At 40.6% G+C, this 15,336-nt stretch overlaps 2 protein-coding genes across 2 annotated transcripts; one reads left to right on the forward strand and one right to left on the reverse strand.

Annotated features, from left to right (window-relative positions):
* The first annotated feature begins 5,589 nt into the window (after positions 1–5,589).
* LOC104443713 (3-oxoacyl-[acyl-carrier-protein] synthase 3 A, chloroplastic) lies at positions 5,590–10,776 on the forward strand. Its single transcript, XM_010057222.3, has 8 exons — positions 5,590–6,382; positions 7,618–7,766; positions 8,165–8,301; positions 8,610–8,715; positions 8,832–8,950; positions 9,627–9,691; positions 9,779–10,001; positions 10,279–10,776. The coding sequence occupies exons 1-8, from the start codon at positions 6,192–6,194 to the stop codon at positions 10,498–10,500; spliced, it is 1,212 nt and encodes a 403-aa protein (XP_010055524.2). The 5' UTR covers positions 5,590–6,191; the 3' UTR covers positions 10,501–10,776.
* Positions 10,777–10,866: 90 nt separating this feature from the next.
* LOC104443714 (probable xyloglucan galactosyltransferase GT19) lies at positions 10,867–12,726 on the reverse strand. Its single transcript, XM_010057223.3, has one exon. The coding sequence runs from the start codon at positions 12,377–12,379 to the stop codon at positions 11,054–11,056; it is 1,326 nt and encodes a 441-aa protein (XP_010055525.2). The 5' UTR covers positions 12,380–12,726; the 3' UTR covers positions 10,867–11,053.
* Positions 12,727–15,336: the final 2,610 nt, after the last annotated feature.

A 15,336-nucleotide genomic window follows, 5' to 3' on the forward strand; every position in this document is an offset into this window, starting at 1 on the left:
TGCTGAGAAAAATTTAGTAATAACACGACAACATGCTAATCTTACACTCATCCGAAAATGATATAATTTTAAAGGTAATGAAATTTTGAAAGAGCATCTAAATCTAATTAAGACTCTATGCATTTCGTGGAAAATGTGGCATTTATGGAAAATATTTTTCAAGAAATCATTTTCTAGGAAAATGTAATTATTTTCCGATGTTTGGATAAAACCTGAAAATGAAGTAGAAAATATTTTTCTTTATTTGGTAAGGAAAATATTTTCCTCCATATACTCTTTTTCATTTATTTTATTTTTTAAAATTTTATTTTTAATTATTTTTAATTTTTAAAATATATTATTAATTTTTTTTTCTTTTTATTTTTATTTTCTTTTCTTTTTGTTTTTCCATCTCCTTCTTTCTTGGCCGGCCGCCAGCCAAGGCGATGGCCCATGACCACCACTAGCGAGCCTCGAGCTCGAGGCTTACTAGATCAACGAGCGCAAGCTTGAAATTGACGAGCTCAAGGTTCACCTAACAATGGTCGACAACTAGCCAAGAAAGAAGAAGATGGGAAACAAAGAAAATAAAAATAAAAAGAAAAGAAAAGGAGAAATAGAAAAGAAAAAGGAAATTAAAAATAATTCAAATAAAAAAAGAAAAGAAGAAGAGGAAAGGGGAGGAAGAAGTGATGATTTGTAGAGGTGTGGGATAAGAGAAATCAAGTGAAGAAAATGTTTTCTATTTTCCCTTAATTTGGAGGACTTTTTTTTCTTTTTATAGAAAACATTTTGCTCAAGGAATTCATTTTTCGTGAAATGAACGTCATAAAATTATAAGAAAAGTTTTCCCGGATATTATTTTCCGCGAAACGAACGGAGTTAAGTTTGACGTTAGTGTAATAATTTTAATAAGAAAGAGGGGTGGCGATAAACGACGCGATGCCATTTGTCGCCCTCCTATTGGTGGTGATGGATGAGCCCAAATCGAGCGTGAGAGAATCTTGGTATCTATTTTCATGTGGGCCTAATTTTATGTCGTTGAGATGGGGTCCAACTTGCGGCCCAATTTATAACAAAATATGAAGAATTGAAAAGGCCGGCTCGTGGCCCATGCAAAATCCATATTCAAAGAAATGATTCGTCTCTTCCTAGCGCAAATTGAAAATGGCAGCATCTGTTTAACTAAAAATGAATGATTTAAAATATATATTTTTAAAAATAATCTCTTATATCACTTAAAATAATTAATCAATAAAAAAATTATTTCATTGTTGACACGATTTAGGTATAAATAGCATTGTGGACGATAGAAATATTTTTCGTTCATTCATTTTTCTGCAAGCGATTAGTTTTGAGAAATTATTTTCAAAATTATATATTTTTTGCAAGGCAAATGGACCCATTTTCCAATTTTATACGTAGGTTCCCATCTTCCGATCAATATTAATACTCAATTACTGCGCCGTCTTTTTTCCAGAGGTGGTCCTGCTTTTAGATTATTGCAAACATTGAATTAAAATAATTTCCAGAAGTTGAGAGAGGGCCATCGCTTCTATTGCGCGTACTGCTCGAGCAAAGGCCGTTGTCATGAGATTTTATATGACTGCACCTCATCAGGCCTCACCTGGTTTTCAAATTACTAAATTTTGCTACAAATTGTTATTTATGTTGGTCGGCAGCTTTGCCTTTCAGTGGCCCGATTGAGCTTTCATTACTACCAATGGTAGAGATTAAGAAATGCCAATCTTCATTTTTTTTGTGACAATTGTGCTTCATGTCACAATTATGAATTGGCTTTTCAACTTTGGGTGCCTTTATTTCACTCAAAATTTCATGATTAAGGAAAATATTATCTGTTTTCAAGAAAAAAATGTTAGTTTTTATCTGTTTGATTAGGGAAAGTGATTTTCTTTTCGTTAAAGGGGAATTCGTTTACCCTAATCTAAGCTCCTAGCTTCAATCTAAGGAAAATGTCAAATGCCAAAAGATTGGAAAACAATTTCCGAAAATCAATTTTCTTCAAATAAACGGATCCTTTACTTCGATTGCATTACGCACAAGAGAGTTATATGTGTGAGTAACTAATTCACGTGACCAGTAAATTTCGTATAAAACTGACCAATAACACATCTAAATTTAGTCGGTGTTATTTACACATGATGCTTGATTCTTACTAATAAAAGGTCAATATCAGCATATTCGGAATTAACTTCAATATGAATATTGTATCTTTCCCCGTAACTACCAACTACATGCAAGTAATGTGGTCACGGACCACCATGGATTTGCAATCCTGATTTATGGAGTTTACATAGACATAACAATAACAAAAATATAATTAGTAGGTGCAAAATAAAGACCAAACATTAAAAAATTAGCAAGACAGACTTTGGTACATAGACACTGAAACATCTTCCACAACCTACTAACCTATTTAATATCCTTTGAGATATGACATTGAACAATATCCATTGTCATTATTATCCACGCATCAATGATTCACTATTGAACAAGTGATTAATGTACAAAATTATTTTTCAATATGAAAGGGATATGAATGGTCCTTAAAACTTTAATCTAATATATAATATTGTCCTCAATTTTTTTTTTCAATCTGCAATGTGGTCTCTAAACTTTGATCTAATATACAATACGGTTTTTAAACTTTTTAAACATTTTCATATAGCTTGTGGAATACGTTGAACATTGAACAAATTAAAAATTTAAGAATGATGTTGTATATTGAGTCAAAATTCAGGATCACATTATACAGTTAAAAAAATTCAATGATAATATTGCACATCAAAATAACGTCCAAAGGTCATTTGTGCTATTATCCCTTTTTTTGAACATTTAATTTCCCCCTGGGTCGATCCATATTGAAAAATCTAAAGATGGTAACATAACTGAAATCTGCCTTCTCCCATGTGTATGCCAAGGTCATGAAGACAATTCAAGTAGTCTAGGACCACAGAAGGCACGGCAGCGTAAATGGCATATCGGACAAAATACACGAATGTGTTAGAGAGATTGAAGATCAAGTACAAGATTAGAAAAGATTCGCCAGGACAAGCTGTTCCATCGACTTCCTGCTCTAAAATAAAAGAGAGCAGACATAGCAAGACGAATTAAGAAAAAGACACTTTTAGCAGTAGAAATAATAAGATTGATTTTCTTTAAAACCTCAGGATTCGAAGGGCAATTTGCTTCCCACGACTTCATCAAATCACAGTCTCAAATTAGGAGAATGCTGCAGGGCAAAATGAATAGAGCAAGTTCTTGGTTCAGAGCTGGATTCCTTTTTAGCTGCATAAAAGAAGAAGTTTGGTTCGAAGTTGAAGGAGTATTTGCGCCATTTCCTCTAATTCCTCTCTCCAATTGCGTGCATTTGTGCTCTAATATTGACAAGCTTTTGGGGAAAGCTTCCCAAATTTTTATTTTCGTTTGGTTTCAACGCCCACTTACCCATTTTCTTTCGTGATTATAAAACGCGAAGGTAGCATCAAAATCTAGTGTGATAGCTTTCACATTTGATTCAGCAATCTTTTGGATAAAGAGCATGCCCATACATGTGTTGATCCTCAGAGAAGATACAAAAAGTCATTAGTTCCCAACCCCTACTACTAAAATGACCTTAATTTGAGCACTGCTAAACTTGGTACAGACTTCAAATTGAAATGTAAACACCACAACTCATCTCATTTTCTACTCAATTAACCCATAAATGCCGAAAGTGCTCACAAGAATACCAAGATCCCAAGGATATTCTGCTTGACTAAGTGCTAAGCTTTCTAGGGACAAGACCGATAGCAACTCAGATGAGTGAAGTGGAGCCACTGGAGTGGCGATTGGTGAGCAATTGGAGTGAGTGTTGGAGTGATGCCGCCGGAGCAAGTGCTAGATTACGATCGAGTCACTAGAGAGTGAGAAACAAGAGTAAGAGGCTGCAAGACTATATTGTAAAAGAGAATGAACTTAAGGTTAGGACTTTATTGATGAATTGGTTTAATAAAACCGGTCCAGCTCCCAAATCTACCCTAGAACCGTCCTCCTTGTAGAATCAACCTTTTTGAGGCATAGCAATAAAGATCTGAACGAGTTAAGAACAATTGTCAATTTTTTTGAATCGAACTTTGAATTGGTTTCCAGTGAATTGGCCTTAATCTAGCTGGTTTTTAGGTATAATTGACCCAATTACACATCCCCATAAACAATGACAAGACTTACTTCATATTAGTGCATGTACTACAATCACCATATCTTATCATCCTCCCGTGCTACTATTTCTCGTTAAGAAAGTTTCTTTGTATATATTGACATGAAGAAAAAGAAGTAAGGCAAGGTCAAAAACACAAAACCATGCTTATATAGTCTTTAACCATGCTAATGTGACTCATTCTCCTAACAAATCAAATGACGGATGACTTGCAAGATGGGGGTCTTTATGGCTCCTACATTTCTCCTCTACCAACCTAACCAAGCCGACTTCCAATTAATAAAGAGAAACCTACCAAGCCAACTTCATGCTCAACTAACCTCTAACCTTGAAATACAACGACCAAAATTGCAATCCCCGATTGACATTAAAATGTCCTTTTCTTTGTCGTGCAAGCAAGACATGATCTGACCAACGGATTTGAGATCACAACAAACGCGCAAAATTTCCTTTTTTCTATCTAATTACTGCCTCGGTTCTCTTAATGAAAATGTATTCGATGACCCCATTTAGCGTACGTAAAATCAAATTAAATGCACTGTCGATTATTAGAATACGGTCCCAACAAGTCTTCGGAGAAAACAAGGAAATAGGGACAAAGGAAAGCATCCCTGTTCTCAAAGCATGAATCTTCAGCTCAAGAAAATATCGCTCCTTCGTTTGTGGTTGCTTGACATGTCTGGCGCAATTCATTGATGAGTAAATTAATGGGCGGGGAGGGTCCGTAGCCCCCTCGCCCAGGTTTCACACTTCTCACGAAATAATAGACATCATTTGCAAAGCCTTCGTAAATTTGTCAAAACGTATCATAGAATCTTTTCCTAATCCATATATGATGGGATGAGTTGTTATATAAGTTGATTATATTTCAGTAAATGAGTTTATAAATAATATGGATGTTAAATGGGTCATAACTGGATTTACAAGTTAAACCAAACCCACCTTCAAGATTTTTTTCTTCATTTTTTTTTGCATTCACTTGATTTCGTGCTCACTCGCTCTGTACTCCTGCCTCAGTTTTGATGTAAGTTTTTCTAAATTGGGCTAAATATGATAGTGTTTTAATAATATGGTAATGTATGAATCACTAAATTTACATTGCATAGAAATGGATCAAATCAAGTTAGATAAAGTAATTTGAATTGTACCATTTTTAACCCGTCTCGACTCGCTTCATCGGTTTGATGAGTCTAAGTTTGACCCATCTCGGTGTTGGTAGCAATAGAGAGCCTTTCGACACGAAATATGCCATGGTCGAATGGCGCGGTTAGAACCGATGGGGTCAAGACAAGACAATCAAGTAGACATTTTCATTGATTAGGAAAACGGAAGACCAACGTCGCACGGTTGCAAAAATACGCGATGGTTGGAGATATCCGAGTGCTTATCCTATGCTGAACGCTCCATCGAAACCTCCGAACTCCATCCAACGGGGCGACTCCACGCCTCCGCACGACCTCGCGGGCGTGAATCCTACACCCCTTCCCCATCGGCCGGACAAAAATCCGTCAAAGATCGTTCCTTTTCGACGCCTTCCTGCTGGAAAGTCGATCGTCGTGTCGTTCGTTTTGGGAACTCAGCGGAGCGTTGCACGACTCTCCCGCACGCGCGCGCACGCGCACGCTATTGAGTACTGTTCAGGGAAGCACAGAGAGGGAGAGGGAGAGCGCATAGGAGTTTGCTCAGACTTGGGTTGGCATAATCGCCCCTTATTTATTTAAGGCTTTTTAGCGTTTCTTCGGACCCTCCAATGATTTCAGCTATAAGACCCGATCGCTGTCTCCCCTTCGCTTCCCCACCCATCTTCGATCTTTCTCTGTAATGGGTTGTTCGAGCATGCCCGTTCTCTCGCGATAGAGCTCGAGAAGGAAGAGAAAAATCCGAGCTTTGTCTTGGTGGCTGTGCATTAGAGACATTGCAGACATTGTATTTGTTCGTTGTTGTTCGAGAGAGTGAGAGAGAGGGAGGGAGGGAGGCTCCAAGTGATTTTAAAATGGCTAATGCGTCTGGGCTGTTCTCTCCTTCCATGCCCACCCTGAGAAGAATCAAGATTCAGCCTTCGGTGGGAGTTTCTCGATCTGGGTCGTCTGGCTCGAACAAGGTCGTGCTCGGGCGGATACTGTGCGGCGGCACCAGCGAGAAGCATGCTTCGGGCGCCGTGTCTTCTGAATCTCGGGTGCCTAAGTGAGTACTGATTTGGGTCTGTCTGCGTTCTCCATGCTTCTTGATGCAATTGCAGTAGCAAGGAGACGTATCAGTTTAATTGAATAGTGTTTTTGATGATGTTGTGGTAGAGCTGATTGGTGAAAAGTGGGAATACTCTTAGCTGTATCTGTTGTTATTCCTGTCTCCTTGTTTCACTTAGCTTTTCTCAATCTTCTAATTTCTGTCGAGGCCTAGTAGAATTGGAAAAAGAACGATGATGTTGGCTAGATTAGCTCATGGATATGGTCTAAAGGCTTGCCCGTTCTTTTTGATTTGTTTGGTGCTGATGCATGTATATCTGGAGAAGAGGTGGGGACATTTGTGCAAGTAGAATAGAGACTATATTTGATTATGGAATTGACTGGTCTTGCATTACAACAATGGTGACCGGAGTGTAATGTTCGGTGACTATGTTGAGCTAGTTTTGGCGGCTGGATGGGGTTTCAGTCTATTTAAATTTGTTCCGAAAGCTAAGAGAAAAGCTTAGATGATTGTTGAGATGAAAGGTGCTTGAAACTGCTTGATCTTTTCTATGATTTGTGAGGGCGTTCTTTCTATAGATTGTACAGGAGACATCAAGAGAAAGTTAGTTTCTCAAAGCACTTTGGTGGAATACGTGTTTCTCAGTTCTTCTTGTCAAGCAAGCTGAATGCAGCTCCTTTACAAATGGAGATTAATGATAAGCTTTTGTTTCAATTGTTTGAGTTCCTGTTGTTTATTAGTAAGTTGGTAATGGACAGTAGATTTTATCTTGTATAATAGATGGGCAAAGAAGAGAGACTTCAATCCATACAGCTGAAACAAATGCTTGTTATGTTGTTAAGTTTCCTGATTAAGCATCTCGAATCATTTGACCAACATTTTGTATAAACTTTGCTCGGCAGAAGTGAGCTTCTATGCTTTACATACCTTATGCTAAGGACAAGTTCTGCACTTAAAACCCAATCGACCCTAAAATGTTTAGCACTGCTTTGGCCACATGCCATCTGTAGATGGAGACGGACCTGGAACAGCATATGCCCTAAACTGGCCTTGTCAATTTTCATTAGATGTCAAATTCGGTTGAAGTTAAATGGAGAATTTACTGTGTCCAAGTGGCCGTGTATGCACAGAGCAGTTTTATCAAGTAGTGCAAAATTGGAATTTGTAGCTTAAACTTTGAGGAAGTGGTTCTTTATTTTGTTAACCTATATGTGCAAACTAAATTTTTGAAGGGTCATTGGTAAAGGCTGCAAGTTAATTGGATGCGGCTCAGCCATTCCAACTCTTCAGGTTTCAAATGATGATCTTGCAAAAATTGTCGACACCAATGATGAATGGATATCAGTTCGCACTGGGATCCGCAATCGACATGTTCTTTCAGGTTGGCTCTTGCAGATGCTGCTGCTGCTGGTATTTGCTGCTTAAGTTCTAAGTTATTGAAGAAAAGCTGGTCTTTTTTTTAGATTTTGGATGAACTGGTCTAATCTTGCTTTCTGGACATGCCTTATCAAGAAAGATTAGATTTGTTGGTTGCATTTATTTTTGTCGTTTTGATGCATATGATCAGATGCAGACATGATTTTATGAAACTGTGAATGAAGATCCATCCATCATCTGCAAATTTATCCACTTTTGTCACCTCTGTTTCCTTCATTATTTTTTACTTTGGATTTAAGTAAACACATACACCGTTTTGTTCCTATGGTCTGGATCTTATTATCTTCTGTATGTGGTGGCTCTAAGGTCAATAGCTGCAGTCTTACAATTTTGTCAATGCAGGCAAAGATAGCTTGACAGGTTTGGCTGTGGAGGCAGCGAGGAAAGCTCTAGAGATGGCACAGGTTGATCCTGAGGATCTGGACCTAGTCTTACTGTGCACGTCTACACCAGAGGATCTTTTTGGCAGCGCTCCTCAGGTACTATACGATTGCATGTGTTCTTGTTGTGTGCACTGCCTCGGTTGAGTGTGATTCGGTCATCCTTCCTGCTAAGTCATAGAGAGGATTATAAATTCAATTGAGGGAGATCATTATGTCTTGGTGTAACTATAGAAAGGTCACAGTTAGCACAAGCCTTGATAGTTTTTGGTTTAACCTTGCTCAATAAACATTGTCAGAGTCCAAAACATTCCTTTTCATAAGATACCTTCTTCAAGAAGTCTTCCATTTTAGATGTTTACCTGAACCATCTCATAATACAGTCTTTTGCACTATGTCTATCTCAGATTCAAAAAGCACTCGGTTGCAAGAATAATCCTTTGGCTTACGACATAACAGCTGCATGCAGTGGGTTTGTGCTAGGTCTGGTTTCAGCTGCTTGTCACATCAGGGGTAATGTAAAATACATTTGCTTTTTTTTTTTAATAGTCTACGGTATGATTAACATCTTTTTTGGCTAGTTACTGTTACCTATAATCTTCTTTATTAAAATGTGCCTGAAACTGCAGGAGGTGGGTTTAACAATGTCCTAATTGTTGGTGCGGATTCTCTTTCACGATATGTTGATTGGACTGATCGAGGGACCTGCATTTTATTTGGCGACGCCGCGGGTGCTGTAGTGATGCAGGTGATTTCTGTAGTGGACTGCATGAGGAATATCCATGCAAAGCTTATGCAGCTCTTTAAATATTCTTTCTTCTGGCATTGAAATGATGTACTTTCACTTTATAAAGGTTCATTCATGTTGCTGCCATCATTATCACTATATATTATTACAATGCTTATATTTGACATAATTTAGGTCTGTTGCCTGTCTCAATAGCTATGTCATATGCTCTTTAGAAGGATTTGGTAATTTATTTTGTCCTATGATGCTTCATTTCCCTGCTAGCTTGTATGTATGATCCAAGAGTAATAATCCAGGTTCCTCAAATCTTGCTTCTTGAGTATTTTGTCCAAAAAACTCAAAGGACTGACAGTTCGAGGAGAATGATAATGAATATCGTTTTATTAATGGAATATATTCTTATGCACCGCACAAAGTCAACTTGAGTATAATGTTTTTGTTTGTTTCATAGCTTTCTGGTGCAAGCCTTCATTAATCTGTGCGTTGTAGAACACGCTAATGGCATATATCTTGGCAGCCGACCTCCTTTTACTTTATTCAGACTGCCTGTCAGTCCGCTGTTCCGTTGTATGAGGGATTTCTGTACAAAATCTAATTCAGCTTAACCTTGTTTGTGCCTTTAGCCAATTAAACATCAGGAGCAACTAAAATTATTTCATACTATACTTCTCTGCAGGCCTGTGGAGCTGAAGATGATGGTTTATTCGCTTTTGACTTACATAGCGATGGAGATGGTCAAAGGTACTTCTTTTCCATGATCTTCTTCTTCTCTTTCATCACTTTCTGCTTGGAATACCAGTTTTTAGAACCCTAAATTCCATTTTGCAGGCATCTAAATGCTTCTGTCAATGAAAACGAGACCAATCATGCCTTGGGTACTAACGGTTCAGTTAGAGATTTCCCTCCGAAACAATCCTCTTATTCCTGCATCCAAATGAATGGCAAAGAGGTTTTCCGTTTTGCCGTGCGCTGTGTGCCACAGTCAATCGAATCTTCCCTTGAGAAGGCCGGCCTTACTGGATCTAGCATCGACTGGCTGTTGCTTCACCAGGTGTTCTTCAAATTGCTGACTTAGCCATAAACAAATTTGGGATTTCATGTGAAAATTTTTCGCTCTAGTTTTGTCATCCTTCTCTTTTTTTGATCACTTATGTGACTCTGCATGTGTCCTTATTGCATTCTCCCGAACCAAAACTATAGCGATGGCTTACTTTGAATTCTGAGTACATAGATACATAAACATGTGAAAAACACTAGTCAGATTTTATGGATTACTTATCCAAAGAAGTATGGGAGAAGAACTGTAGAAACTGACACAGATGATGCAGGCAAACCAGAGGATCATTGATGCTGTAGCAACACGTTTGGAAATCCCTCGGGAGCGTGTCTTATCGAATCTGGCAAACTACGGTAACACAAGTGCTGCATCGATCCCCTTGGCCTTGGATGAAGCTGTTCGTAGTGGAAAGGTGAAGCCGGGCCACATGATTGCGACTGCAGGTTTCGGAGCTGGCCTAACTTGGGGGTCTGCCATTATTAGATGGGGATAAAGCTTTACAACTTCCAGTGATCTATCAATGACTGAGCCTGAGAGTCCAGATACTGCACAAGGCAATCGCCATATTCTTGCTTTCAAATTTCACAGATTCTCTTAGGGAGGTAGCAATTTTGTTCCTTTGAACTCCAACGATTCAAATAAATTTTTATTTTTGTCCTTCAACTCTTGTGCAACTCTTGTACGCATTTGCCGTTGTTGGTCTTCCAACACGGCAAAGCTAGTGACAATCTAAATTATGCAGGTAAAGAAAAGCTCTTTCGTTTTGCGACCCCGGTATTAGTTCTCCATTTCCATCGTTATTATTGTGAGCCTATCAATGTTTGAGCAAGAGAAGGGCGCAATGCACAACTGGCAATTCTGCAAGAAAGGAAATATGTCTGAATCTTTATTGCTAGTCAGATACATATAATGTAGTTCTTTCTGCAATTTTGCAGTCAATAAATAAGGGGACAAAAAATGAGGGGCAACAACAGACAAACAAGCAAACAAGAAAATTACAAACAAGCACAAGAATGTAGTAACTCCACTCTCAAAGTTAGTGAAGCTCAAACTGAAACCTCTTCAAGTCTTGCTTTGATCCTCTTCAGTGTACCCTCAACTGCAACATCAAATGCATCAATCGTAGACCTGAAACCAGGTGAGCCTCCATGTTTTCTGTATATGATTCTCGGTATCATTTCCACAACTTTCTCTCTCATCCTCTTCACTCTCTCTATCGGTATCCCCATCAGCACATCGACTATCTTTAAACCTTTGTACACCACCTCCTCCTTCGGTATCGTCACCGAGAACTCGTCGAATTCTTCCTCCGGCATATGCCACTGGTACTGCGACCTCGCCGATTGGTCCTCGAAGAACACCGGGATGCACCCGGCGAGGAGCGAATCGAAGGTCGACCTCCGCGTCGGCGTGTCCCCGGGAGGCTGCAAGCAGAACGCGGCCTTCAGCATCGGCCGCATGTACTTGATAGGGTTGTGCTCGCAAATGCCATTGGAGCAATCCACGAAATCACAAGTCTTGGCGTAGTACCCGCTGCCTGACGGGGGAGCTTCGGTCCCATTTTCGCACTCGAGCCTGATGCTCCTCCTGATGTTGGGGGCCGCCGAGATGCCGCCCCCGCCGGCGAACAGCATAAGCGCGGTGCGGCGAGACCGGCGGACCCTGGCCATCCACGACTCGAGGAGGGGGGAGTCCGGCGGGTGGAAGGAGGTCGGGTAGGGGATGGCTTGCTCCTGCCAGGGCCAGGCTCTGGCCTCCAAAGTCAACGCGGTCACGTTATAGAACTCGGGCAATTCCAGAAAGGAAGTGCCCCAGATGGGAGGGTCGTTGGACAACGGCTGCGAGAAGTCCCAGGCGGGGCGGGCCATGACGAGGAAGTGGTCGTGGCCGGAGCGGCGCTCCCAGATGCCCGGGTCGTTGGCCCGGAGGAAGCGGTACAGATCGAGGCCGTGGTCGGCGCTGGAGTTGACGTCGCGGCCGTAGAGGTAGTGGAGGGCGTCGAGGCCGGCGTAGTAGGGGAGGAAGACGGCGTCGGCGAGATCCGGGTCCGGGGTGAGGCAGGGGAGCTCGAGGACGCGGCGGTGGAAGACGAGCTCGAGCATGAGGGGGTCGGTGCGGAACCAGCTGCGGGAGCGGTTGTGGGTGGGCCGGCCGAGGCCGTGGTTGGCCAGGTAGGGGCAGAGGTCCTCGAGGAGCGGGTAGTCGGCGCAGGTGGCGAGGAGGTCGAGGTTGAACCGCGGCGGCAGGCGGCGGACGTGGATCCGCCGCCCCGAGCAGCCGTCGGGGACGGCGGCGGCGGCGGTGGGGTCCGAACGGGTCAGGCCCAGAACGGAAAGGAAGAGGGCGAGGAAGAAGGAGATGGTGGTGGCCATGTAGAGAGAGAGAGAGAGAGAGAGATCTTTTCAGCCGTCCATCGAAGGGGAAGAGGAGCCACTCGCCCGATCGTGGGTCAGTTCGATCGAACTCAAAGTCACTGCCTTTGTCTCCTCCTTCTCTCTCCTCTTTCTCTCTCTACTGTGGCTCCGTTGCTTTTGTTTTTTTTTTTTTTTTTAACTGTCGGTGGAGGACGACGGCGACGGCGACGGCGACGACTCTGTAAAAACAGAGCCTGAAAACGCGGCGGCCTTTTCTTGCATCGTGAAGGAATCGGGGGAGGAAGAGGGGATCGCTAACTGCAAATTTCCAGCACAAACCAAAGTCGTACGTGAATTTAATGAGGCGGGTTTTGAGCTTGACGATTGTTAAGGTGGCGATGATGGCTGTTGGCCTGTCATTAATTGAAGAAACATGGAGATGATTAGAGTAGTAATGACTAATGAGGTGAAGCCTCGTCAAAATTGGAAATTACTTACAATAGACATCATATGTAGATCTATCAAATGGGTGGATTAGACTGAATTTGAGTTCGGGTCAAGTCGGGTCGGAAATGAACCAATCCAAATAGGTCTATTTAATTTGTTTTGATTCGTAATATATACAATACAAATTTAGTGGCTCATGTCTGATCCGATCTATATTGTTAAAATACTTCAATATTTAATCTAATTTGCAAAGACTCGTACTCAAGAAAGATGGGGGAAAAGAATCAAGCGAGAGAGAAATTGAGTGAAGGCTAAAAAGAACGAAGAGAGTTATATTAAGTTGCAAATCCATTGATAATTCATTTAACACCTATATTATATTTAAGCTCATTTACAACTCATTTACTTAATATAACTAACAAATTTATATGATCCATTTAACACTTATATATAAGTTAAGAAATGGTTGAATGACCCATTTTGATTGGTCTAATCATAGGTCAAGGGTGCATCTGCACATTAAATGAATTTTTGACCCTCTCCTTTGATGAGGAGCGGTTTTATGCTCCTTGTGCCGACGAAGAAACTCGTGCCCGAGTCGGGAAAAACCCTCCCGAGTCGTGCGAACCGCCCCGTCTCCGCATATCGAGTTAGGCCGGAGCCGGAAGTAAGGGCGCGATGAATTGGTTCTAGAGAGGTATTAATCGATTATAGAGGTCCAAAGAATTGGTTCTAGAGAGGTATTTAATCAATTACAGATGTCCAAAATGTCTGAGCTCATTGCGAAGGGCCACCGAAGACTTCAGCTCATTCTAATTCGATGCGGGCAGAAGGGCCACCAAGGATTTGGGCTCATTCTAATTCAATTTAAGCCCTCTCACTCGAATGCATTCCCCAAGCCCAATCTTCGTGCAAATGGAGCTAATTATCAGGTCAAACTTGATTCACGTGATCACTTGGCGTGTTCCTGTTCATATATACAAAACCTAGGAGAACAGGAAAGACCCATTATTCTACTGATCTTCTCGCACGGTTTTCGAGATTTTGAGGAACTGACTCGATCGCTTTACGGTCCGACAACGTGACAGAGATCAGGTGGGAATCTTGATTATAATTACCTCTCTAGGCTCTCTCATTGACCCCAAATGACGACAAGATTAGGTCCGCTGGTCATATGTTCAGCCATGTGAGTTTCTGAATCCTCTTATTAAACTTGAGCAAGCTCTCAGCTGAACCAGCCACAAAACACAACTGAGGCAGCATCATCTGCTAATCTTAATCTGCGTGGAACTCGTGCAAGATTTGGTAATCTGGTCGGTTTGACATGTATGGGAGGTTTTCTTCTTTTGGTTCTTCTTATCCACAAAGGGATGATTTTTAAGTATAGAATGGCAGCTGTACCATAAAAGAATTTTTATTCCGTCCATTGGTTTAAAAAAAATGAGAGCTACTTGTACAATTATTCTTAATCTATTATGTGAATAACAGTTTGTTTGGAAAAAGAAGAAGCAAATGACAAATAATTAGAATTTTTCACGGAATTCAAGAATTTGTGGCTTGCAACATATCATTACTTTCATAGTAATTTAAAGAATGTTATGCTAGCAAAACCCTTAAAATATCATTTCACGGGTAATGTCAAGCGACAAATTTTACCTTGAACGACAAGTCGAAGCCTTGTCATAAGAGATCCAGGATTTGAGAAAAGTGTTTAGCTTGGATTCGAGTCTAGAAAAACCTAACTAACCGAATTTGGAAATTCGATGAAAATCCTTTGGCCGTGTTTGGTGGACTTGATATAACTCCGGATATAATAATTTTTATCTTATTCGGTGTTTGGGAGAATACTAGATTTGGATATGTTCGGTTGTGATTCAGATAAATAATCCCACATGGGAGGTGTGATAAAGCTCACATAAGAGGTGTGATAAAGCCTGATAGGATATGTAATATCAAAAAAGAAACTGAAGAAAAAAAGACAGAATAAGGAGAAAAATTTGATGGACTCATTTCGCTGCTCACCAATCGACATTGTCCCCACCATGTTTGCACATCTCAGTTGATCTCTCTTCTCTCCATCGTCTCGCCACCATCACCCTTGACCCTAAATGCGATCGCCTTAGATCGCTGCTTCCGGCTCCGTCATGCGCAGCCATCAAGAGTTCCAATGAACACTGCTCAATAGAAGGATAGCAATGACAGGTTAGATTAATGGGTTTGCCAAGGAGGGTTCATTTATATGACCCATTTAATCTGTTGATGATGGGTCATCGAAACGAGGTTGTTTATTAGAATCTATTTATATTTTTTGGGACATTTTGGATCTACATCTTGTCCATGTTTAGTATTCTATTTTGTGCTGTCAAAAGTTCCTTAGGCAACAAAGTTGTGACTTTATATGTTTCCTTCAATTTTCAATTTTGGGTGATAGTCTGTTTAATCTACTAGGAAGAAGAATTTCACAGAGAAAACAAAGGATATGAGTTCAGCTGTGGAGGACTCAAGTATTGATATCAGATTATTAATTC

Source organism: Eucalyptus grandis, chromosome 5 (assembly GCF_016545825.1).
Source record: "Eucalyptus grandis isolate ANBG69807.140 chromosome 5, ASM1654582v1, whole genome shotgun sequence".
NCBI classification, from domain to species: Eukaryota; Viridiplantae; Streptophyta; class Magnoliopsida; order Myrtales; family Myrtaceae; genus Eucalyptus; species Eucalyptus grandis.